The sequence below is a fragment of the Podarcis vaucheri genome (assembly GCF_965113315.1).
Source record: "Podarcis vaucheri genome assembly, chromosome: 15".
Lineage (NCBI taxonomy): Eukaryota > Metazoa > Chordata > Lepidosauria > Squamata > Lacertidae > Podarcis > Podarcis vaucheri.
Genome location: NC_138753.1, coordinates 12,595,811 through 12,622,042, shown reverse-complemented (window position 1 = coordinate 12,622,042; position 26,232 = coordinate 12,595,811). Strand labels below are relative to the sequence as shown.

The 26,232-nt window shown below is 43.9% G+C and overlaps 2 protein-coding genes across 4 annotated transcripts in view; one reads left to right on the top strand and one right to left on the bottom strand.

Annotated features, from left to right (window-relative positions):
• Nucleotides 1-249, bottom strand: part of ALKBH4 (alkB homolog 4, lysine demethylase) — a 6,694-nt gene extending 6,445 nt beyond the window's left edge. The window contains exon 1 of the mRNA XM_082201300.1: nucleotides 99-249. Within this exon, the coding sequence (XP_082057426.1) occupies nucleotides 99-245 (147 nt within the window). The 5' untranslated portion in view covers nucleotides 246-249. The remainder of the gene's footprint in view (nucleotides 1-98) is intronic.
• On the top strand, nucleotides 233-26,232 carry LRWD1 (leucine rich repeats and WD repeat domain containing 1). 3 transcript variants are annotated; one of them, XM_082201228.1, is made up of 17 exons: nucleotides 233-368; nucleotides 3,360-3,491; nucleotides 4,756-4,990; nucleotides 6,461-6,580; nucleotides 8,528-8,680; nucleotides 10,318-10,557; nucleotides 12,540-12,872; nucleotides 13,512-13,559; nucleotides 15,221-15,347; nucleotides 17,633-17,742; nucleotides 19,165-19,372; nucleotides 20,240-20,312; nucleotides 20,395-20,538; nucleotides 21,789-21,886; nucleotides 23,933-24,091; nucleotides 25,387-25,511; nucleotides 25,818-26,232. In XM_082201228.1, exons 2-17 carry the CDS (start codon nucleotides 3,412-3,414, stop codon nucleotides 25,956-25,958), a joined length of 2,394 nt encoding a protein of 797 aa, XP_082057354.1. In that variant the 5' UTR covers nucleotides 233-368; nucleotides 3,360-3,411; the 3' UTR covers nucleotides 25,959-26,232. The 3 variants fall into 3 exon arrangements, with proteins under 3 accessions (XP_082057354.1, XP_082057355.1, XP_082057356.1); XM_082201229.1 differs by lacking the exon at nucleotides 13,512-13,559; XM_082201230.1 differs by lacking the exons at nucleotides 233-368; nucleotides 3,360-3,491; nucleotides 4,756-4,990 and adding an exon at nucleotides 5,822-5,918.

The following is a 26,232-nucleotide window of genomic DNA, read 5'->3' as shown; positions in this document are numbered from 1 at the left end:
ACACACACCTCCCCGCTTCCTCCAAACCTTCCCCCTCGCCCCTGAATGCCCACCCACTTCCCCCACCATCACTCCTCCTCCGATGCCGCGCGCGGTACCTGCGGGGGCGGAGCGGCCTCGCAGAGCAGGCAGCCGCGGACCCCTTTGCACCCGCAGCAGGCCCCGGGCTCGCCTCCCGCTCCCCGTCCTCTGGAGGCGGCAGCAGAAGCAGCGGCGGAGGTCGCCACCGCCGCCTCCTCCTCCATCCCGACCCCGGTAGCTCTTGCCGCCGCCACCGGCCTTGTCGGGAGGGCCTCCCTCGGAGCTTCCGGTTCGCCGAGCCCTGGCGGCGGCGGCGGCAGCAGCAGGAGCCCCTTCGCCCGCCTGAGGTAAAAAAAAAAAAGGCCCCGGGGCCGAGTAGGAAGAGGAGAGCGGGGCTGGGGGGGGTGGGGGTGGCTGCGCTCGAGGCGCCTCAGGCGCGCGCGCGGCGGGGAGGCTGAGGTGAAGCGGCCCGTCGCCCAACGTTCCTCTCCCAAGGCCCCGCCGGACTGGTGGTGGCTTTAGCGGCGGGGAGGAGGGCGGACTCGATTTCCCAGCAGCGCCTTGCGCGGCGCGCCTGCAAGAAAAGCATTCTCGGGCCCTCCCGGGGCATGGCGGGAGTTGTAGTGCCGGGCTTTGTGTGTTTTAGAAGAGAAAAAAAAAAAAGCCGTTTCTCCCGTTGCCACCTACGCAGCCACGGGGGGGGGGTGGAGGGGGTGTCTTTTTGGCCGCCTCCCCACCTCAAGATGAGTGGGGTGGGAAGAGGAAATTTCTGGGGGCCCCCCCCCCGCCACCGTCTCTCTGTTCTCAGACAAGGGGAGCAGCTGCCGGCCCCTCACTGCACCTCGCCTTGGTTTTTGAGACAATGCCGCCCCTCAGAAACGGGCCGCGCGGGTCTTCCGCGCCCCCTCTCCCCCCCCACCACCGCACCTCGGATGCCAGCGCGAGGTGGTTTACCTCAGGGAGAGGATCCTCCTCGCTAACTCCCGCCTCGGAGGTTTATTCCTCCTTCCCCCCCCCCCAGCTTTCCCGCCACATCGCCCTTTCCCGTTTAAGACATTTCCCACTCCCCTCAAAGAAAACCCCCGGCTTATCGTGGGAGCTGGGTGGTACGGCGGGGACGACGACCAGGGGTTCAGGAGTTTTAAAAATGAAATTAAAGCAGCAGCAGCCATGCCTAAATATGCGTTGCGGCAACCCGCGTTTAACCACAGAGAGCATTCATTCAGAGTGCACAGCCATTAAGACTGTGCTTTCCATGTAAACCTCAGTCTCCCTGCGCCCAGAATTGATAGGTAGTAACAGTAATGCATATGGCCTTGTTGTTTTTGCGCCCCTCCCCCCTTTATTCAGAAACAAATCCGAAGCTGCTTTGCAAGACAATGTATCATATATGCGCAACAATTCACAAAATCTAAAAGCAGGATCCTTCAACCCGACTCACTAGTTGTAAATGGTATAAAGTGAGACAGCAGATTTGCCCTGCAACACCAACACCGTGGCCCAGTTTGCATCATGGCAAATTGTAGTTAAGTCTCTGCTGCATGCAAGAAGCCACAATCCTTGGTTTAGTGTTCGGTTGAAACCAGGAATTGTGGTTTGTTTCGCTTAAAGCAGGTGGTGGCAGTTCAGCTGATGAGACTGATTATCTTGGCCCCTTCTAGCCTGACTTGAGGTCCAGTTTTAGGATATTATCTCCTTTGGTTTCCCCAATAGATGACTTTTATTGGGAGAAGGACAAGGGGAGTACAGCCTTGTAGGATCCCTTTCTTCCTCAGCATATTTTGCTATGCTTGACCGTGGTCTCCTGTGAGTTGGGGACAATGTTTTGCAGTGGTTTCCTGCCTCAATACTGGTTTGGTTCCAGAGACTAGTACTGGGCAAAGGTGCATCTGCCCCTTGGCAGCTGCTATAGGGCAGGATCTCCCCCCCCCCCCCAATGCTGTTGAATATATATCTGAAGCAGCTGGGGAGTGTCATTAGGAATCATAGAATCATAGAGTTGGAAGAGACCACAAGGGCCATCGAGTCCAACCCCCTGCCAAGCAGGAAACACCACCAGAGCACTCCTGACATATGGTTGTCAAGCCTCTGCTTAAAGACCTCCAAAGTAGGAGACTCCACCACACTCCTTGGCAGCAAATTCCACTGTCAAACAGCTCTTACTGTCAGGAAGTTCTTCCTAATGTTTAGGTGGAATCTTCTTTCTTGTAGTTTGGATCTATTGCTCCGTGTCCGCTTCTCTGGAGCAGCAGAAAACAACCTTTCTCCCTCCTCTATGTGACATCCTTTTATATATTTGATCATGGCTATCATATCACCCCTTAACCTCCTCTTCTCCAGGCTAAACATGCCCAGCTCCCTTAGCCGTTCCTCATAAGGCATCGTTTCCAGGCCTTTGACCATTTTGGTTGCCCTCCTCTGGACACGTTCCAGTTTGTCAGTGTCCTTCTTGAATTGTGGTGCCCAGAACTGGACACAGTACTCCAGGTGAGGTCTGACCAGAGCAGAATACAGTGGCACTATTACTTCCCTTGATCTAGATGCTATACTCCTATTGATGCAGGAGTTTTGGAACAAAGTCTAACTAGGATGCAGATGACACCCAGCTGTACTTCTCTGCAGCATCTGAATCAGGAATTTGCATGTCCTAAACCAGTGCCTGCATGCAATTATGGGTTTGATAAGTGCTAATAAACTGAGATTCCTAGTAAGATGGGTTAGTCCCAGGTCCAGGAATTAGGCTGTATACTTGCCCTGGATGGGGCTATCCCTTTCAAGGAATAGAGGCATAGTTCTGGGATGCTTCAGGGTCCATTACTGTTATGAATATATTTAAATAGGCACCTTTATTCTCTGTAAATCTCAACTTTTCACAATGAAAGAACCCCCAAAATTAGCATACGGTTTCTAAGTCCCTGAAGGACAGTTTCCGGGTACAGGATGAAAGTTCTTAGAGATAAATCTGCAGATAGATACAAAAGCAGTCATTAACTTGGCTGTATGTTAATCTTTATACAAAGATTAAGTTTCCTGCTTAGTATAATTCAAGTTACATAGTTTTTGTTTTGAACACAAAGCAGCTGTAATAACATATTATGTACACAACAGAACCCACTTGTAGGCTTCTGTGGAGTTGATGTCTCCAGCTTGCAACTGAATACAAGAGATTTGGTAATACAGAATTCTACTTTTCTTTCTATATTCTCACAGACAGATGGTTGTTTAAAACCCTCAGCCTTTGGCTCCAACTGCAGATTACTTTGTTTCTGTTTGGCAACACAATTTATTGCTACTGGATTAGAATTGTGCTCTCATTCTTTCTCTCTTTTTTCCACCAGGAAGTTTTCATCCAATATTTTTGGGTTTGCAGAAAACCAGAAAAGAATAAAAATGTCCAAAATTACTACAGAACTTCTGTTGGAAAGGGCAGTGCCTAAATCTACAAGGCTGCGAAAAATCAAAATTCTGAAGTAAGTGTTGACATATGTTTATAAAAGAAGAAAGATAATTGGTGCAGTTAGATCTTAGTAATTTGAGTTGCTTAAGCGATTGTAATACTACTTTCACAGAAAAATCGGGGCATTAAATTAAATGTCTCAAATCACAGAAATGTAAAACTGGGCATGCATTTCCAAGCAATGCATTCTACCAATAAATATTGGTAAATATTCATTTACCAATGAGGACGGAGCCCTTTTTCTCAGCCAATGAGGATGGAATCCTTTTTCTGCTTGATTACAGTCCTTAAGATGCATTTTCAAATGGGGCAGGTGCAATTCAGGAAGCATTTTATAATTTAAAAAACCAAAGTTTCCAATTAAGATGGTGCTGTGATCTGTAAGAGTTCCTGAACAAGAGCCCTGCCCTCCCATCTAGTCCAGCTTCCTGTTTCCAACAGCAGCCAGTTTGATGGCACCAACAAGCTCACAAATAGGGCATTAAGGTAGCTACCCCTCTTGCTGTTGTCCTCACCCCCAAATATGAGAGGTTCTCTTTAACTATCATACTTACAGACTGTCAAGTTCCCAGATCGCTACTTTATCCTTTTTAGGTTGTAGGATAGCGTTTCCCCCCTAAGATATGGATTACTTCACAAACCATTTCTGGCCTTTACTGTTCATTAGCTACTATTGCTGAAATACAGTTTTTGCTTGTATTGCTTTGAAAACTCCACATACTATTTTAGATCTTCTGGGTTGAATCTTGGTGCTGAAAATTTTGGGGCAGGGGAGCTGTGCTTGGCTGAGCCTAGTTGCAAAATTAACCACTAATTAACAAATTAACCTCTGCTGGAAAGCAGAGATTTTTCCAACAGTCTATACTGTTGGGATTTCTTCCTCCCCGCTTCAGTCATTAATAAATTTATTAATATAAAAGCTAATGTGAAAGAGATTCATTCATTATACCATCATAAACAATGTACAGGTATGGATGTTCTTACTAAATTTATCATTCCAAAATTCAGTTTCTTTACAAGTAGGTTTTCATTTCATTTGTGCAGGTCCAGATATAATATGCAAGTTTAAGCATTACCTGTACCTCTCTCTATCTGGCCTATAAAACCAATCGTAACAGAAATGGAAGTACTTTCTTTCCCCCCAGGCTGTTGACATTTTTGCTGCTGTGAATAAATATATAATTATCTCAACATCCCACTTTATACTTACCATAAAGCATTGCAAAATGTTTGATGGCATGGGGATCAGTAGTGTGCAGAACCTTTTTCTTCTTCAGCTTGTCCAAGTTGCAGATAACAACAGAAGATTTGGAACCACAGTTATTTTCTCATCTCCGCCACCTCCAAGAACTTGACCTCTCTGACAACTTGCTGGAGAGGCTCCCTGACAATCTCAGTTTGCCAAACCTCCGTATCCTAAACTGTGACAACAACAACCTGGAAGACGTGACATCCCTGAAGCAGTTTCCACAGCTGGAGGAGCTAACCTATCTGAACAATGTATACCTGACAGTAAGTACAGTGTTTGACAGTTAACAGGGTTTCTAAGGCTTGCTAGGCTTTCAGCTTAAACCTGGAGAGCTCTGATGGTGATTATAATATTATCATCTTGTCTCAGGTGGTGAAAAGGGATGCAATGCCCCTGTGAGAAGCTGAGTGTTCTTCCTCCCCCCACTTTTTAAAAGTCAAGTTTCTAGCTCTTTGAGCAATAGAGATTAAATGTATGCCATTTTTTGCATGCCTCATGGGGGGGGGGTGAGTGGGACTGCCAATGTGTCAATCAACTCCCACACCTGTTCAGGCATTTCATTGTCCCTTGGGGTTATACCCAATGAAAGATAAGAGGTGGATCTGTAACATGGTCCAAGTTCATCCTGAATGCAAGATCTGCTGGAAAAGGGAGACCCAACTTTTCATACCAAGTAGGCCACAAGAGTACTAAGACACGGAACCCGCAGACCACACCCAAAGCCTGGTTAGAGCTTTTCCAGCTTTGGAAAGGCAGGTGGGAGGCAGGTGGCTCAAATGTTCACGAGGGCCTCAAACAGCCCTTGGGCCACACATTGGATCAGCCTGTGCTAGACCCTGCAAGATAAATATTCATTTTTGTTACTGTTGCGAGTTAGCTATTACTGTTGCATGGACTTTAGAGAAACTGAAATATGTTGACTTGACCAGTTAAATACCTTTTGTGGATTCACAATAATTACAGACATTTTTCTGTTCTTTAAACGTTTGTTTCTTTGGCACTTAACAGCCAAATGTTACTTCATGTTTTCAATTTTTTTTAAGGAATGCTTTAAAACCTAAAATCTCAATTGCTGGCTAACTCTCTTAGTTGTCACAGTAGGCGGGCCATACCAGGGCCGACCCAAGACATTTTGGCACCTGAGGCCAACCACAAAAATGGCACAGCCCTCCCACCATCAGGGAAGCAGGGGTGAGTGAAGATCTAAATCGGGAACAAGGATGGAAAAAATATCTACATCAGAAACAAGGGGAACGATCAAATCAGCCTTACTCAACAACTGAAGTGGGAAACAAAGGCTTCCATGTGGGGGGGAAGGGGGAAGGAAAGAAAGAGGAGAGCCCACTAAAACCCAGAGGGCAACACCCATCATTTATTCCCTAGGGGTGGGAGGAGGCCAGCAGTGTCTCCTATTCTCTGAGAGGCCGCGGTAGAGGCACTATGAGGGGTGGGGGCTGCCAAGCAGGAGGCAGATTTGGCTTCCAAGGAATTCTCCACAGCCATTGGTACCACCACGGCAGCTACAACAGCAATGGGTGATGCATTCCTTTGAGGCCGAATCTGCTGCCCCTGTGGATCCTGCCGTCGAGTGTGGTTGCTTCACCTTGCCTCTTTAGTGGGCCGGCCCTGGGCCATACATAGTCTATATGAAATGCTTGGTTTGGAGTACAGTTGGCAAGATTTACTTAAAGGGCATCTTGTAAGGCTGCTTTCTTTTCTTGCCTGCCCCCCAGCCCAGTGATGACTATAAGGTCATGTTTCTTCTGCAAAATCTCCGACAACTGAATGGCAAGGATATCACCAAGCTGGCCAGCCATGTGAGAGTTGTCAATAGTCGAGAGCTGACCAGTAGGGTAAGCCATGTGATGGTTATATTTTTTGAGAGCATAAAAGAAAACTGCACATTATATATATATTTTTTAAAAGCTGTACGGCATAAATAATAGAATTAGCATTGATGGAATTACAACCTTAAATAAAATAGATACATGTAATCAGTGCTTTTTTTTCCTTAAAAAAATGTTTAGGGGTACTCTCATTTTCCTACTCATATTGAAATCCTGCCCCTCAATGAGGCCAAACTTAGATTCACAAAATGTTTAGGGGTATGCATACCCCTGTGTCCCCCCACCCCAGAAAAAAGCACTGTATGTAATAAGGAAGAAATGGGTAAGAAAAGACAATCGCAATAACCAAATAGATAAGATCTGAAATAGGCACATTTTGGGGATCTTCATAAATGTAAGAGGAACTGATCCAAACAAAGGGGATGCTGCCTTCATAGCAGGGTTAGCCTAGGACTGGGAGACCCAACTTATAGTCCCCACTCAGGCATGAAACTCCCCCCCCCCACACACACTTTGAGCTAGGCATACTCTCTCAGCCTTACAGGGTTGTGATGATACAGTGGGTGAAGGCAGCCATCCTGTGCGCCTTGGAAAATAAAGGTTGGATAGAAAGGTTGGATATAAATGTTGGCACCCACCTGTCTCTAGAGGCAATGGAAGAGTGTGCCATCAAGGGTAAAGTCAAACCGCTGGAGAGTTACAGTGCCTGCTGTGGCTATAGAAACTAATGTGGGAGAAACGTGTTTTATTGCATCTGGGGCAGATGAAGGCACCCAGTTTCGCTTTTACAGATGCAGTATAGTGTTTCTTCTCTCTACACTCCTCCCAGCAGGCATTTCTCATCTGGTCACTGCTGTGGATACATGACCTGTCTGTCTGCAGGCATTTGGATATAAATGTAGTAACTTCTACAGCTTTGACTGCTGACTGTTGCAGATGTCTCCAATAAGTAGGTTTACAGAGTGAGCGGACATGTATAGTATTGTACTTTTAGAAATGCATTACCGTATCTTTGAAGGGGTGGATACGCCAACTCCCGTGGGTTCAGCAGAGGTTTTGTGTGGCATCTATGTCCTTTCCTTTAAACGTAGGACAGGTATGATTAAAAATGAGGTATGTTTAAAAATGAGGATAATGGCACAACAAGCAGATAAAAAAAATTAAATGAGCTTAGCTTTAATCTCAGAGTTTTACCTCAGCTGCTCTAGATTCCAGTCAGGTGAGGAACATTGTCTTTACCTCTTTTGTTCTGCTGCATCCTGCCCCTTTTCTGGGTGCACAGCCTTATATATCTTCTTGTTATTTCTGCTTCACTTAACTTTCACTAACTGCTATTGACATGAAGTAATGTTTACATTTTATAATTTAAGATTAAGTAATTTTTTTTACTGACTCCATCTTGACTGTAAATAACTATCTGTATTGTTCAGTACTGTATTGCCTTTTCTATTAACCTATGGTTTATTCACATAGCCTTAAGTTCACTTCGGCATGTTCTATACCTGCAGCCAAACTGGACTAATAGTGAAGGAGACACTTGAGCACCTGCTTTTAGCAAGCACCCATCTCAGCTTTCATTTACCTCTCAGTTTGACCCAATTTGACCATTGGGTGGACAACAGATTGCAGTTTGTATCACCAGCTCTCATGTTTGTGAAGAACAGACAAGTAGTTAAAAATGCCATGTATTGGAATAAAAATAATAAGTGAACACGAGAAATCTGCCCATAAAACAGAAAGTAATTTACAGATTGAAAATCATCACCAAACTTCCCCATTTTACTTGGTATGAGTTTTCAGTTGCTGTCCATCTCACCTGATGGAGCACCTGGAGCAAGGTCTGAGCCTAAAAATCTCAACACCTGAGCAGGTTAATATATTCAAAAGAAACCTAGGATATTCTGTATATTATTATTTTATATGTAAGTTTAATACGCTTCTCTCTTTGTCTAGGTCAGATCTCACTGGGGGAAAAACTTCCGGAAGCAGCTGCCCAAAACTCCATCCCCAGAGCAGTTGAAATCAGTCAGGAAAAAATTCATCAAGTCTGCACAAGCCCATGTAGCATATGGACCCAGCTCACTCAGCGGCTTCACCCGATGGCGGGTAAATTCACCCCCATTCATTCTCTGCTGTCCTTTGTATATTAGGTCTTCATGCAGCATCTGATACCTAACATAGAATCTTGATGGCAGCTGCAGCTATGCAGATAAATTGTCAAAATATAAATTGGGGGTGGGGGTGGAATCATTTGGCCCCCAAAACAGCTCAGTGACTCTGAAATTTGTCTAGGCAAGAGGGTAAAAATCTGCATGCTTTGCCAAGAGGCCTTTCAACCAAGGATAGACTTGTGAAATTAACAGAAAACCAAGAACTTCAGACCGACTCCTCTAAATTTTGCCTTCCTGATCATGGCAATAGGGCTTCCCTGTAAAATTCCTTATTTAAAAGTTGACGTTGCTGGTATGTTGGGATTGCTAAAAATGCAGTAGTGCTGAGTGGTATTGATAAAGGGTATTAGGTTTCAGCTGCAATATCCTTTGTGGTGTTAGGTATGCCTAAACTTATTGAAATAAAGTAGGCATGTACATGCCTTATGATCTTGTTATTTTCAAAAAATGTTCTACTGACAGAAATAGAAACTAATGACTTTCAAGTAAATTGATTTGGAATTTGAGGCATAAAGCCATGCATTCTCTACAGTTGAGAAATAGCTATTTTTATTGTTTATATTATGCCTACCACAGCAAGATAAAGTCTTACATATGGAGCATTCACAGTCTGTCTTAGATAAGAGTTCCATGTGACTTGAAAATGTGTCTGCACACAGCTTCATCCAAAGAGATTTTTAGCCTTTACAGCCTTTTGGGTTTTTTCATAGGCACTGCAAGGCTTGAACAGTAAAAACTGGACCTGTGTTACTGTGTACTATTGTGCAGCGTTAGATCATATTAGGAGGTGGTGCATCTCATAGCCTACAAGTTTGTCAGAATTACATGTCTGCTGCTGGCATTATCTTGCATTGGCAGGGCTTGGGCAAGAATGAGATGTTTAGAAGTAGTTTTGCAAGCATAGTTGAGAAGTGCACAATACTCATTAGATCAGTGTAGAGTAGAGCATAAAAAGTGTTTGGACTTTCATTTTTTTCAAATTTCCCAGGTTTATCAAAGCTACCTTGCCATCTTATGTAACTGGACTGCCTGCTTATAACTTTATTCTAATAAGACTCCCGCCCTGGGCCTCAGACAAGCTCAACACAGGCCTGATTATATATCCTGCTTTTTGAGGAACTTTCTCTTAAAAACAGTTTTTATAATCTTTAGCAGTGTTATGCATTTGGTAGCCTTATGACTCTTTTGATAATGCTAATGGGCAACAAAATAATAACTGAATAAATTGCAGGATTCCAGTCCAATTTTTACACTTTTTGCTGGGCTACTTGAAAGAATTGGTAAAAAATCAATGCACTTGAAAGTTGCCTGAGATGTCTTAACCATGGCCATATCACAAATCATTTGACAGTGAAAATCTAAGATCTTTCTTAAGAAATGGTTCCTTTAAGCCTAGAATGAACAAGCTGATTACCCTTGTTAAACAGTTTAAAGAGGAAACTATTCTGTCTTTTAAGGCCTCTGGAGAAATGCAGAGTTGTTGATCCCTCTTACAGGTATTATAAACTGCTTCCTTTCTGCATCTATCTTGTTATTAAAATTTGACCATTCTCCATTATCTTTTTCTATTAGGTGAAAATGATTGCAGAGGAATTCTTGACTTCACTGTTAAATCAGGAAGACAAGGCTGCTTCTAAAGTGGAAGAATCGGCTGAGGAGGAGGGGGAAGAGGAAGAAGAGGAGGAGGAGGAGGAGGAGAAGGAGGAAGAAGAGGAGGAGGAGAAAGATGAAGAGGAGGAGGCGGAAGAAGAAGAAACAGAAGAAGAAATTATGGAAAATGCTTCAGATACTGAAAATAAGGTTGCTACTAAGGTCAGAATTTGGCAAGTGAATACCCTGACCACCTCAGTCAAATTAATATGCTTCCCCCAGTAGGTGTCAGTTAACATCTTTCTAGCTCTTGTCTTTGGAAGTTTTTGGCTACTCTCACTAGCCAGTTGGGGAAAGGCAATAGTTCAATGCAGAAAAAGGACATTGATCAGTCAGAACATTGGCTTTGCATGTAGGTTTAGTTCTTGGCATCTCCAGGTAGGGCCGCTTGCAATCCTGGAGAGTCACTGATAGTCCGTGTAGACAATACTAAGCTGGATGACCAATATCCTGATTCAGTATTGTTGCTGACAAGGAAATTATGGGTACAGTGGTACCTCGGGTTACAGACACTTCAGGTTACAGACTCCACTAACCCAGAAATAGTACCTCGGGTTAAGAACTTTGCTTCAGGATGAGAACAGAAATTGTGTGGCGGTGGCAGCAGGAGGCCCCATTAGCTAAAGTGGTACCTCAGGTTAAGAACGTTACAGGTTAAGAACGGACCTCCAGAATGAATTAAGTTCTTAACCCGAGGTACCACTGTATATAAAAAGGAGAATTCCTGGATGCCAAGATCCAAGTTTGGGGCAAGTACACTTTGGTGAGAGAACCCCAGCAGAGATTTAAAATCACAAAATATTCAGCCAAACCAAGCCATGGAGACATAGGCTGTTAGACCTTTGAAATATGCTCTTGTGAGTTCCTTCTAAAACTTCCAAGAGACCACATGTTTACAAGTTAAAAATGGTTTACTTACAAACTCTCCAAAGGTCAGGGTCATGTGCTTTTCCATGTAGCATGTAGAAAACTTACACAGGCAGTAAAACTTGGTTTAGTTACAATGGGGAAATTACCTAAATTCTTGGTAGAGGAACTCAAAAGAGGCTTGTTAGAGCCACATGGTTTGAGCTTGGAACAACCAGCTCAGACCTCTTTACATGCTAAGTTTCTCAGGTAGACTGAGATACAACAATAGGCTTTATTACCTTCCTTCCAAAGTGAGTAGGAGTAACCTAGCTAAGTCTCACAGGACAGTTTACTCTATACCATTAGAATTAAGCATGTTGGTTAGATGAGGCAGGTTATCCCACAAGTATAACATGGCTTCCTAATGATGGAGCATATGCTTTGCATGCAGGAGGACTCTGGGGCAATCCCTGACATCAGTGACTAAAAGGGTCATCAGGAAGTAAGAATGAGAGAGAGGTCTGCCTGAGACCTTGAACAGCTACTAAGAGAGTTAACAGAACTGGACTAGACGGACTAGCAGCCTGATATTTTGTCATACATTTCATAAACTGAAGCATTAAAGTTTGGCTGTGATGAACTTAATAAGATGGTCAGCCTTCTGTAATAAGAACCTAGCTTCCTTCTTATCACCTGGGCCCCACATTCATTAGCATATAAATGGAGGAAGTTGGGAATTTCAGCCACAGAAATTAGTCTTTGACCTTGTCCACCATAATACATATTAACCCAATACAAATGGTATGGAGGCATACTTTGTCCTCCCTTTTTTATGCATCCCTCCTATAGTCACTTTCCCTAATTCAGAAAGCATGCCGCATTCCAGCAGTGACTGGCCACTTTAGGCAGCATTGCTCTTTCTATGCCTGAAGTGGGGAAAGGGCTGTAGAGAGCGCAGCTGTTGGTGAGAGATTGCGGGGTGCCAATATCTTTTGTCATTGCGTATCTCAGTGCCACCCTCCCACCCCAGTAGGTAGGACAAGGCTTGTGGAGACGGGAAAATCTCAAATGCTGTCAACACATCTCATTGGTTTAAAGAGGAAGATCCCCAGTGGATTTTGTTCTGTGTTTCAGAAAAACAACAGAAATGTTACTGGATTGTGGGACGTTGTAGATTGAAGTAAAAGTTGTCACTATGCTGTGCAAGCCACTGTGAAATGATAGCACAGCTTTTGAGTTTTGTTGTGAGAATGAATGAGCGAGCCAGGAGTTGCTTCTGTGTTTTGTTTTAATAGGGCACAGTAACCCCCAGCAAAAGAAAAGGGGCTCATTCCAAAGGAGGAGCAAGCAAGAGATCCCATTCTCGCAGCAGTTCCAATGAGGAAGCCTCTCCCAGCCCCAAGAAGCCCAGTCGCTTGCAGGACGAGCGCAGCCCTGAGAGGGCAAAAGCATCTCGCCCACAGACCAAGGAATCCCAGGACGCTCAGGATTCTGAAGGGGCCCATCGGAATGGAGGGCGTCTTCCAAAAGCACACAGCCACAAAAGGTCCAGTCAGCAGAAAGAGGAGCACAGAGAGGAGGATGCAAGAGATGTTTGCAGCACTCCAATCAAAGACTTGGAAGGCGAGGTATCAGGAGAGTCTTCCAATGTAGGGCTTGCTGGGGCAAGAGGGCAGCCTTCCTAAAACTGGAAATTTCATAATGAGTTTGTAGGCTTGCAAAAAGCAATGAATACAAGAAAACAAGGAGCCCTGTACCAACAAAAATATATAGAGAAACATCAAAACTGATGATTTTGATGTATTGGAGGAGATTATCAATATCCTGAAATGTTTTGAGTTACAAAAGCAGACTTGAATCAGGATAAACCATATTTTTCCCATGGTAAAACAAGTACACTTTTCAAATCTTGAAAAGTAACTGATATGTGACAGCCAGTGCATATATAGTTGATCAAAAGTACAAAATTATCAAGTTTATGTTACGTCATTTCCTAATGTATTTATCCTCTCAGGCTCGTTTTTGCTGGGGTGAGCCGTTTGACTTCAAATTGCATGTGAGAACACACAGAACTGAGTGTTTCACTGTAGAAAAAAAATTCCCCGCACCTAGTAAACTACATGTTTGGGAGAAGGGTTCTATACTGTTCTTTCTGGCATGCTAGTTTTTTGTGTGCAGGGAATTCTAAGGTTCATGTGCATATCTCTATACGTTAATAGGAATTTCCTGGAAAAAATGCAGTGAAAATGCTATACTGTTAATTACAGGGCTGGGCAGAAGATAGATCACATTTTGCTTGTGGCATATCAGAAAAGGTTTGTGACTCCCAATTGTTTAACAATAGCAGCAGCAGAACTACTTTTTCCACCTAGGTTAGGCTGTTTAAATGATGAAAGTTAACCAGCAGTTTCCTTTTGTGCAAAAGGACTGTGGGTTCAGTTAGTTCTGGTAGTGAAAGCAAATTCTTAGATTCAAAATGTGCTCAGAGGCAGCCTGAGTTTTAATTCCATTTTTGGGGGGTACCTAGTTCAGGCTTGTAGATCTTGGGGTTCTAGTAAAAACAAAAACAAGTAGGTCTGCTAAGCCTGAAGTCTGCCTACCCCTGGTTTACTACATGCCCTTTTATAGATCTTAACCCTTCCACAGATTAGAAGACATGCAGACTATGCATCCAACAAAAGATGATGGACATGATCAGCTCTTCCATTACAGTGGTACCTCGAGTTACAAACGCTTCAGGTTACAAACTCTGCTAACCTGGAAGAGTTACCTTGAGTTGAGAACTTTGCCCCAGGATGAGAACAGAAATGGTGTGCTGGCGGCACAGTGGCAGCAACAGGCTCCATTAGCAAAAGCACGCCTCTAGTTAAGAACAGTTTTAGGTTAAGAACAGACCTCTGGAACGAATTCAGTTCGTAACTAGAGGTACCACTATACCAGTCACTTGACTGAAGGGGTGGGAAGGGTAGGGGGTGCTGCTAAATCTACGACACCCCTCTCTATCACCCTCAGTTGGTTATTGATGAGACACAGCTGGTGTGCTCTGAAGAACATGGTATCCTGCGCGTGCATTGGAAGCACGGAAGCTCTACAGTGAGGGTGTGGGTCACAACTATTTTAACATCCCAATGTTCTGCCACTTTACTAGTTTGATAACTTTACTATCTGATGGACTGAGAGCAGACAACAGTGTGCCTACTGTTTCTTCTTAGAAGCTTTTTGTTCCACTTCAGGCAAAAGCCCCTCAGAACAGCTCATATATACTATGCAAGTTGGAAATGGAGCAGCCGCCAACCAGTTTAAAACAGCACTAAAGGTAAAGGGGTGACCATTAGGTCCAGTCATGGACGACTCTGGGGTTGCGGCGCTCATCTCGCTTTATTGGCCGAGGGAGCCAGCGTACAGCTTCCGGGTCATGTGGCCAGCATGACTAAGTCGCTTCTGGCGAACCAGAGCAGCGCACGGAAACACTGTTTACCTTCCTGCCGGAGCGGTACCTATTTATCTACTTGCACTTTGATGTGCTTTTGAACTGCTAGGTTGGCAGGAGCAGGGACCGAGCAACAGGAGCTCACCCCATCATGGGGATTCGAACTGCCGACCTTCTGATCAGCAAGCCCTAGGCTCTGCGGTTTAGACCACAGTGCCACCCGCGACTCTAAAACAGCACTACAGACAGCTTAAAATAGTCTGGACAAATAAAACTGTCTTTGCCTGGTTCTGGAAGGGCATCAGATTTAATGCATATGCATACATTCCTCAGGCTGGTTAGGCTGTGAGAATAGTAGCTTGTCCTAGGACCACCCAGAAAGAGCTTTAACACAAAATGGGGTTTTGAACATGGGTCTCTGTGCCTGACCACAGCATTCAATATCTGCTCAGAAAACTCCCAAGTTCTCTCCTTTGTAAAACGAAGGCTATGCTTTTTGTGCCATTGACATTGAGCTTACGTTTACAGTGGCCTGCTTTCTTATAGGAGACGATCAGCCTGGAGCCTGTCCATTTTCTACAGTGTCACAGTAAAGGCAACAACAGGGACGACTTTAAGACCCAGTTATGGGCCTGTGTCTTTGAGCCACCACTGGATTGTGGGACAAGAAAAGGTAAGCATGGCTGAGCAGCCTTGGCAGACTTAAAAGTAAAATACCAGAGAAGGAATTATGTTAATAGTTTCAAGGATTTCATAGGGTTGTAGAGTTGGAAAGGAACCCTGAGATCATCTAGCCCCAGCCCACTCCAATATAGGAATCACAGCTAAAGAATTGCTGACAGATGGCCACCCCACCTCTATTTAAGAACTTCCAATGAAGGAGAGTCTGCCACCTTCCGAGGTTATACATTCCGCTGTTGGACAGCCATCCAAAAGTTCGTTCTGAGCATTAGCCTGCCTGACCTGTTCCCTGCAAGTTTTGGCTACTCATTTATACCCTTCCTTCATGATTTGCTCCTTCTATTTCTTAGAAATGCCTCTTTCTAAGCCAGTGTGGTGTAGTGGTTAAGAGCGGTAGTCTTGCAATCTGGGGAACCGGGTTCGCGTCTCCGCTCCTCCACATGCAGCTGCTGGGTGACCTTGGGCCAGTCACACTTCTTTGAAGTCTCTTAGCCCCACTCACCTCACAGTGTTTGTTGTTGGGGAGGAAGGGAAAGGAGAATGTTAGCCGCTTTGAGACTCCTTAAAGGGAGTGAAAGGCGGGATATCAAATCCAAACTCCTCCTCCTCTTCTTCTTCTCTTTTAAATCTCAGCTCACTGGAAAGTTCCTTATTCAACCACACTCGTGCCTCCCACATTTCTTTCTTGTTGGAATTGTTTGTGATTGTGCTATCAATATCTCACCTTTAAGAAACTCTCATCCATCATGAACTTCCTTCTCTCTGAGTATTTCTGACTATGGGATCACGTCCAGTAGTTCTTAAGCCTTTTGAAAATGTCTTTCTTAAAGTTCAAAGTGCATGCCTGACTACACTCAATTTTCTGTATAATGAATCCCAAGAGGACACAAACACTTCCTCCGAAGGTTCCCACTACTTTCCACCTCATTCACCTGTTTTTCCCCTGTTAGTAAGGATCAGAATCAGGTCCAAGATACTTGATCCCCTTGTTACTTCTTTTGGAAAATGAAATTGTCAGCAAGGCAATTGAGGAATATTCCCATGACTATTATATCTTTCCTTTTTGAATGTTTGGTAAATGCTCTACGAAAGCATCACCCAAGTCTTTAGTCTGGCTTGGTGGTCTATAGGAGACTCCCACAGTGTATTGTGATTTGTATTGTAATGGTGAGAGATGTCCCCCACAGCCCCCATTGCTAATGACAGAAGTTTCCCCTCTCTGGTTCTGATTCCTTTAGCAGGCCCTGTCCTCATGTTTTACTCATTTTATCATTCCAGTGGATCGTGTATTTCTGTTTCAAGTGTGCAGGCTAGTTATACCAATTTTATTTAGGCAGAAGCTGCTGTCCACAATGTGATTGCAATTTAAGAGGGATAATTATTGGTTAGATCTAGCCTTGTAATTTCTTAAGGCCCAGTTTACACACTGCTATTTGATTTGGTAAAGTCACTTTGCCATTTTCACATTGTGTACACATTGCGTGAAGGCGCCTTAAGAGGGTAAGATTTATTACTTACTTAATAAGTAAGCCATCCTGTAACATGAAGTTCTCAGGGCAGCTTAAAACATAAAACATCTGCCTTGTACTGCGTCAGAGTGAAACAATGAAAGCCGCGTCTTGCTTCAGGGGTGGAGAAAACACAAACCTCTGAAAGGGTATTCAGAGGACATGCCACAAAATCAGTTAACGTGATTAAAGCTTGGTTGCCATGTGGAATCACAAGGAATGAAATCAAGGCCAGTATGAGTTTTGATGAAGGACTTGAAGGAAAGGAGAAAGCTGGCACCTCAGACCTGCTCAGGGAGGAAGATCTGTGCATTAGGGATAAGTTGAGTGTAGGCCCTGTACTCCAGGCAGCAGGACAGTTTTGTCTGAAAAAAGCAATGAGATTTTGCTGTATTGTTCTAGATAGTGTTTTAAGTTTCTAGTTACATAGAGCACCTAAAATCATTGGTCAAGGAAAATGATGCTATGTTTTATATAAATAAAAGACAGTGCTTTCCGCGAGAAGTTTTAAGTTGGTATGTAAGTGTGAACACTGTGGTCCCCAGTAGGTGGCATATAGTTACTATTGGCCTCAGTTGCCCATTTGTGATTGGCTGTCACTGAGAGCAAAGCAGAGCTAGTACAGCACTTGGGACATTAGAAGTACTGTATAAGGGGCTATAACCACACAAAAAGTATTTCCACAGCTTCCCCACACCTCCAGGAGCTAAATGTCAGGTCAAATGGGAACATGAGGGTTACAATTACTGTTTCTTTTAATTTTTTCCAGATCCTGTGGTGAGTTCATCCAGAACAGCAGCTACCTGTGGTGGAGACTCTGTCTGTTTGGTGGACTGCGAGACGGGCATTGTCTTGAAAAAGTACAAAGTGACTGGGGAGGTAGGGAAACAAGAATGTCTTGCTTGGTCATGAATGCCAGGTGTTGGGTTTTTTTCGGGGGGGGGGTATTGGCTGAGGGCTTTCTTCATGCAAGAATGTCTCCTGATAGGAAGTGGAGATGGTGACTTAAAACCCAGGTGCTGCATTGAATTCTGTGTTTCCAAACATACTGTATTCTGCAAGCAAAAATTGTGTTACTGAAATCAAAAGTACAAAGCGAGCACATGAGAGCGACGAGTAGGATCTTTCCTGCCTTTCCTCCCCAGATATTTCCCTTCAGAACTCAGGTTACTAAATCTTTTATCAGAAACTGCCAACTCATTTTCATCTCTGTGACCAGAGGGACTTCCATAACAAGGGGTGGGAATGAAAGTTGAAAATTCTGCAATGCTACTAAATATATAATTAGATGTTTTAGCATGCATTAGCTGTTGCTGTAGCAGCAGCACCAATTCCAGGACTCATTTATGAGATGTTGCAATCTCTTTCTTACTCTTGTTTAATTTCCCTTTCACTGACAACATTTAGTCACAGCACCAAACTGTGCCAAACCAGGTTTGACCTTCCAAATGCACAAGCAAACCGTGGTTTAGGGCTGCTTCTCTCCTTTCTGTTTCCCATCCGCTCAGCATCCTTATTTTTGTGGTTCAGGGATCTCTGGCAATGGAACCACAGCTGTGAGATTGGCTTGTTAAAGAAGGCTTGCCAAGCACAAATAGATATGCTCTGATGCCTAGAAAGGGGAGTATTACAGCTTGTAGTTAGATGGATGGTCTTTTATCTATCTGTCAGCCTTTGAAGAACAGAGTTGGCAGTTGTGGATTGATGATAAACTCCCCACATCTGCAGGGCTAATTGCCCTTTTGTTCTGCTCAATAGTTATAAAAAGGCTTCCCCTGACTAAGAGGGCCCTGTCTAGCCTTCCCCCCGCCCCAAACTGGTTTTCCAGGTTGCTGGTTTGCTAGGCCTTTCCGAACTGAGCAAAACCCGCCAAACCTCCAATTTCCCAGGTTCCTGTGTGGACAGGCTTTGTAGAAGATTAACTTTCTTACTCCTCTCCCTAAACATTGTATTTATGATAGCTATGTATTGCTTTGCATGTTTTTGCCATGTCCTTGTTTCCTCCTCCCCCTTTCCTGATTTCATTGTTGCCCCTTTTTTGCGAAAAGTCTCTATGTAACTTGTGCTTCTCCTCTCATAAATAAAATGACAATCAGGATTTATTTAAAAAGAAAAAGAAAAAAGATGTTATACCCTACTTTTCATTGCAAAGGCGTAGAGGAGCTTTGAGCAAATTTGTACCTAAAGTAGGACATTTTGTGTGTATGCCAAGTTACTGTGTGGGACCAAAGTGTTTATACACCTTTTGTAGTGCCTCTGCCTCACAGCTTGCGTTACTGATGACACATTTCCCCCCTCCAGGAGTTTTTCACTGTTGCATGGACAACTCTGACTATGGTCACTAGTGATGGGCGAAAGAAAAAGCACAATGTTCTGGCTGCTGCTGGGAGACGAGGAATTGTGAAGTTAATTCATGTGACCGCTGATTACTGCTATGGAGAGATCAAGGCACACAAGAAACCCATTGCTACTGCCTGCTTCAGTCCAACTTCTGAGACACATCTTTTCAGTAAGTCTCCCTCCAGGTTCACTCAATCAGCCCTTGCCAAAAGGCCTTTTTTCCATGAGGCAATGCAAAATAATGCTCTCTTTGTCTGTTCCATGGGTAGGACTGTTAATTTATTGCAAATCTAAAGCCAGAATTTTGCAGCCATGAAAACAGTATCTTTCAAGTTCACCTATGGCTGATAAAATTATGCAGATTCCATAGGTATCTGCTTGATCTAATTAATTTGAATTCAATTAGACATGCAATTAGCAGGTGCTGAACATGCGGTAATCATTTATCTCTGCACCATCTACATTTGCAATCTTGAATGCAGCCATAGCTGTTTAAGTCCATTACTTGCAGTGGGATGGAAACTCTGTTGCTGCCCAGCTGAAGCACGTGTCACCAGATGAGGGCTGGAGTGGGCACAGTGCAGGAAGTAGATCCATGTGAATAGGTAAAAGGTGAAGTCTTACCTTCTCTTCTTGGAAGTCCAATGCAAAAAGAAAAGGGAAACTTCCAAGTGAAACCTCCTGTAGGCACTAACTTCAGCAAGGCAGTGGCTTAATATACCTTCCATGCCCTGTTTATGGCATACACTTTTAAGATGCAGGATGTTACAACATTTCTTAATTCTGAATTGGGGAAGGTCAGTAATGTTCTAATTTTTAACCACAGAGGTGTTTCCCCCCCCCCTCTCCCTCTTCCTTCTGCCTCAAAGCCACCTTGGGTCCATGCCCTTCCCAGGACTCTCCTTCCTCTGCTCAGTGTGGTTGTATTCACATTGTTACCCTGAGTTCTTTTATGATGAAGGGCATGTTTTGGGTAGTTATTTTGAAGACTGCCTCTATCCTCACCAGGATGCATATTCTCTCTTCTTTCTCCCAGCTGCATCCTATGACAAGAAAATATGCATGTGGGACATTGGAGTTCCAGATTCCGATTATAATTTCAAAGAAAGGTAATGACACCATAACTAAAGTTAGGAAAAAGTGGTGAACTGTGAATGGAAGGTGGGAACTAAAATGTGTTTCATTTGCCAGACATCTGATGGTGCTAGAGACCATTGCCACACCCCTACGCATCGCCCTCGTGCCCTCTTGCCCAGACCGATACTTGGTGGCTGGCTGTGAGCAAGGTTGCTTTGCTTGGGACATTAGACTGGATGAAAAGCAGCAGAAAAACAGGTACATAAATCATGCCTGGTGTTACCAGGGCAGGGGAGGTAGAGGAGAGTGGTAATTATACCATGTAAGCACATTTCATACAGCTAGACCAGTTATGATAATTTTACAAAGATTATGTATTCAGTTTAGCTTTCCTTGCTGGGCAGGGGTTCTCTAGGGCCTCAGTTGATTCTCATGACATCTTCAATAGATAGTGATAATCTAGGAAATTGAGTATAGCACTGGCATAATTCCATAACAGGCAATTTACTCAACTGCACCCAATCAGAAAATAGAGGTGGCACACTTGCATAATTGTATCTATATGCAAATAAGCTTAGGGTGCTATTATCAAATCCAACCACCCTGTACGATGGCTTCAGCTTCCACCTTGACGCTGAAGATAGTTTTGTAATTTATTGCCATAAATCAGGGGGCACAGGTCATGGTGCGGCTGTTGTTGGTAACTCGTTAAAAGAAGTACATAACTTGCTATTGTGCTCCAGTTTGTTCTGCTAAAACAAATGGTACTTTTTTGTCCATTGGGTCAGACTGCCCTGTTCAGAGTTTTTGCTGACCTCAGTACATGGAGATGCCATAAGCAAAGCAAAGAAAGAAGGTAGTAAATATAGTGAGAGAAAATAGAGAACAGTTAACATGTATCTTAGGCTAGGATTTCCAATTTGTTTCTTCTCAGAAACCGGAGAAAGTACTGTAAATAATTCTTGATTTCCTCTATAACTTCTGACGATTCACACCTTTTTCTCTGCCCTGTCATTACGTTGAGCACGGATTTATGGATGATGAGGGATTTTGAACCAAGGTCTCCTAGTATTAAATCCATCTGGAGACCGTAAGTTCATCAAAACATAGAGAGATGCCTGTTTGTCCACCTTGCTTTAGGACTGGGCTATTCTGACAGGTCGTACTTTCCAGGGTCTAAGGCAGATGGCTTTCCCATCATCTGCCTACCTACCTCATCCTTTAAAATAGCAATACCATGTATGGAATCTGGGTTGTTCTGCATGCAAAGCACGTGTTCTGGCATTCTGAGGTCACACCCCCATAGACGCTTGCAATATAATTGCTATGGTTTTTCAAAACTTGCTCCTCTGCTATGCGAACCACAAACTTACTTTTATTTATGCATTAAAAATCGCTGAAAACCGAAGACATGAGTTACTCTTTAATTGTACAGTTATGGTGCTTGCACAATAGTGTTGCACAATACTTTTTTTAAAAAAGTGATCTTGTTCTTCCCAATGTTCCAGACCTCATGAAGTAGAATTCCAGTTCCCAGATGATGAGGGGAATGAAACAGCTTCCCATCGAGTGGATGGTCTGGCCTTTTTGAATGAAGACATTGTGGGTAAGAAATTTGCATTCAGATAGGTTAGCACCTGCAACTGCATGCGTAAGATGACATTGTTTCAGTGGCCTGGTTCACATGTAACACTAAGCCAAACCTGGCTATGTGTGAATGAGCAAGTGTGTGGGTACTCAAGAGGAAAAATTGTGGCTGCTTTGCCAGCTGCTGCACAACCTTGAACTAAGCCACATGTTCGAACCCAGAGTTGTCGTTTGTCTCTGTCCATACAAACTTTGAACTGTAGCCAACGTTTGTTCTTGGCTCACTATTTTTGTTTGCCTGGAGGAAGCAAACAATGTAACAATAAGTCAAACTGTGGCTTAGTTTTGGATAGTTGCAGCAGCAGCAAGGCCAGAGGGGGAAGAAAAGCAGCTGCAATTTTTCTTTTGATTATGATGGAGAACATAATACTTTCAAAGGACTCTTATCATTTTGATGATTCCATACAGAACTAGTTGCTTTCAGGTACTGTATGCAGTGAATGTCCATTCCGGAACACTGAAAAGAATAAGCTGTTAAAATCTATGGTGGCCATCAATCTTGAATTGTTTTGTAGAAAGATGATAAAGGATATTGGGAGGCATTTAATGCATAGAAAAATTAGTGAAAGTCTTAATTATAAAAGACATTTTAAAATGATCATATGTAATCACTTGGTATGATGATGAGAGCTGATCTGAAGAGTTAAGTGATTTTGAGTGATGATAACATTGGGTTGCAACTGCTAAGATTGCTGTGATCCTTTGATTGGTGAACTAAAATCATGTGTGTAACCTGGAAGTGTATATGAAAGATTGCTGTGGATGTGATTCTTCGCAGCCTCTTTATTTTTGAGGTTGCCCCTATGCACATATTTCAATAAAGGCCTATCTTTTCACTTGAAGCCTGCATCCTTTTTTTCTGGGTGTCTGGAAGGAATATATTCAGTCTAGAAACCGCTCTTAAATTTCTCCATCTACTCGCACACTCCCTCATTCACACTTAGGCAGGGTCTTGCATAGTGTTGTGTGAAGTGGGACAATGTTTGTTGAGATGTTTTAGTTACGCCAAGTACTCCCCCAGCTTGCTTTCTTCTTTTGCACTTAGAAACATCTTTAATAAAATGGTTTTTAGAAAAAGAAGAAACATTTTCTAGGCAAATTGGCAGTAAGTAGACTCAAAAATCCCTTTGAGCTAATGCACACGTTTAAAGAAAGAGATAAAAGTAGACTAAATGCCAGAGAAGATGGGTTAGAAAAGTTTACAAACTATTTGGTCAAAGCTGATGACCTTCAGTACCAGGGTACAGCATTGACTCCCTCCCATTTCCATGCTTGCCAAGTCATAAGAGATAAAGATAATGTTGCACTTTGATGACGTCTCTACAGAGAATGGGAAACCTCTTTCGTTCCTCATTTCAGGGTTTATGCTTTGTGAACCTGTTATCTTTATTGAAAGGCCCCAAGTCTTCCACATAGCTCCCCCTCCTTGGTGATTCTTATAGAACAGCAAGTATTCTGCACTCCATGTATGACAAGCTCCTCTCTTAAGTCATATGATACCAGTCCTAAATGTGCGCACATAGGTGGAGTAAGTCCTACTTAATTCTGTGGAACCTACTTCTGGGTAGAGATGTTGGTATGCAACTGCACTGCAAGTTACTGTGAGAAAAAATGTATGATTGAATCAGGTGCAGTATGGGGTCCCTCAGCTTCACTTTAAGGTTATGACTTCCTTTGGCTTTCTTTGGCACATTACCAGAAAGTAAATTTTGTGTTGCCATTATTAACCACCACCTTCTGTCAGGCCATAGGAACATAAGAAGCTGCCTTGTACCGAGTCAGACCACTGGTCCATCTACAGTAACTGGCAGTAGCAGCTCTCCAGGATTTCGTGGAGTCTTTCCCATTCCTACTTAGGGAAGCGATGCCTTCTGCATACAGAGCAAGTGCTCTCCCACTGAAAATTAGTATCTTAACTGATAAAAGCTAATTTCATAGGAAGATGCGGTGTTCTGGCAGCAGGCACACTACCTAGCAAGGCATGTTTCTTTTCTCTCCTCTGCAGTTACCAAGAGTTCTAAGACAGGGTCCATAAATCTCTGGAGCTGGAGCCGCTCTTTCAAGCAAGGGAAGGGGGGTCGCAGAACAGTGCAAGCCATCATCCTGGCTGAACTGGAGTGGTCCTCAACAGATCTGCCTTACCTCACCCTCAGCACGTGTCCGAGTAAGTGTCTCCCATACTGCTGACCCTGCCCTTTTCACCAGTGCTGCTGGTGCCTTCTGCCACTTAGGTCCCTGGGAGCAATGAGCATCTAGAGGTGCTGGGTGGCAGGCTCTGCCCTCTCATGTCTCTCAGGCATTGTATTTCATGAAGTGTGACATGCTGGCCACCTGGCTTCCATCTCAAAAAGCATGACAGCACCAGATAAGCCCACCTGGAGGGAGGCTGTGTAGCTGCAGCATCACTAGTGTCCAGCTGAAAGTGGGCATTGATAGCAATGCTGAGCAGGAGCAGTGAATCCAAACTTTGCCAGGAAGTGGTCTATGATAGCAGAATAATAGAGGAATGCCCCCCCCCAACTTCCAGACTACCTTTTTCCATGCTTGGAGCAAAGGCCAAGTCAAGGGTGTGCCCTGCTCTGTGCATTGGGCTGGTGACAACCTGAGACAGCCCTGTGGTGGTTGCAGGAGCCAGGAAATCCTGAGCTGGTCCAACAGCAGCAATGTAGAAGTCTCCTATAATTATCATCTGGGATTCCTTTAACACCACAGTCAAAAATACATTAGTCAGAGAGAGTGTTGGGCAGCTGGGTGGGCAGTACACAAAGAGCATCTTTAATCTCTCTTAAGACTCAGTGTCTTTAATCTTTAATCTCTCTTAAGACTCAGGGACGCGGGCGGCGCTGTGGGCAAAAGCCTCAGCGCCTAGGGCTTGCCGATCGAAAGGTCGGCGGTTCGAATCCCCGCGGCGGGGTGCGCTCCCGCTGCTCGGTCCCAGCGCCTGCCAACCTAGCAGTTCGAAAGCACCCCCGGGTGCAAGTAGATAAATAGGTACCGCTTACCAGCGGGAAGGTAAACGGCGTTCCGTGTGCTGCGCTGGCTCGCCAGATGCAGCTTTGTCACGCTGGCCACGTGACCCGGAAGTGTCTCCGGACAGCGCTGTCCCCCGGCCTATAGATGTGAGATGGGTGCACAAACCCCAAGAGTCTGTCAAGACTGGCCCGTTCGGGCAGGGGTACCTTTACCTTTACCTTTAAGACTCAGTGTTAGATGCAGGCCTTAGAATTCTTCCCCTAGTTCCCAGTCGGGAAGAACAAACTCTGGAAAACCACAGGAACCTCCCTCCCCAACCCTCTAGCCTGAGTTTGTGCTGCAATGGGTATCCAGTGGGGCAGAGCTGGGCAAGATCTGGCCTGCTTTGACTTCTCCATCTTACAGGTGCACTCATGCATCTTTGAATTATATCCTTCTGACTGAAACCGTAAGATTGATTTGATTTGGACCCTTTTGCTTCTGCAGCAGAAGAGTACGTGTTCTGTGGTGATGAGAAAGGAAGTGTCTGGATGTATGACCTCAGCAACCACTTGTCCACTCTGAGTGCCACAAAGGAAGAGTCGTCAGTTAAGAGAATAGGGCCTTCGCAGGTACAGGGGCAAATTATCTTTCTGGGGTTTGTGTCCTGATGTTCAATTATGGGACAACAGGTACAAATGTATATTTGATTTCAAATATGTTACTGGCTATTTAGAGGTTATAGACATTTTGAAAGATACAGTAAATCACCTTTGAAAGAGTTTTCTTAACTCTAGAATTTTGTATAGGATGAAAAATGGTTTGGAATATTTAATAAAAATGTTTTTATACTGCATTCTAGAAGGTGTACTGCAACAAGGTTGAATTGTATATAAAATGAGACAGTAAGCTCTTCCCTCTCAATCTTTTCTGCTTAGGTCCTGAAGTGGCCAGAATTGAAAGCAAATGGTGAGCTGCTGACAGATGTCCTGGTGAACAATGTAGTCACAGACCCCACCTTCACTTACCTGGTTGCTCTCACCGACGTAAACATTGCCGCAATATGGAAGAAAGCCTAGGTGTTCTGGCGTGGCCCCACAAAAGGAGCCACATTTTTTGCCCACATTTCAGTAGTGCAGTATTTGTGACCGTTCTGGAAATAACCAAGGTTGGGGTGGGGTGGGGATTTAAACTTCATGTGAATTAATTCAAGGAAAATCAAGTGAAGGGTTGGCTGGAAGCCTGTGCTGGCCAGTACCCACATCTTTTAACTGTGACTTTTACTTTTATTGGTGTTTTAAAGTGTATTTGTTTTATAGAAAGACAGTATTTAATAAAACTTGATAAAAGCTA

What these genes read in the sequence shown, in the direction of transcription:
- LRWD1 (XM_082201228.1), top strand. Translation starts at nt 3,412, where the DNA reads ATGTCCAAAATTACTACAGAACTTCTGTTGGAAAGGGCAGTGCCTAAA. An exon ending in GCGGCTTCACCCGATGGCGG is followed by an intron (nt 8,681 to 10,317) that starts GTAAATTCACCC and finishes TTTTTCTATTAG; the next exon opens with GTGAAAATGATTGCAGAGGA. An exon ending in CTTGTGGCATATCAGAAAAG is followed by an intron (nt 13,560 to 15,220) that starts GTTTGTGACTCC and finishes GCTTTCTTATAG; the next exon opens with GAGACGATCAGCCTGGAGCC.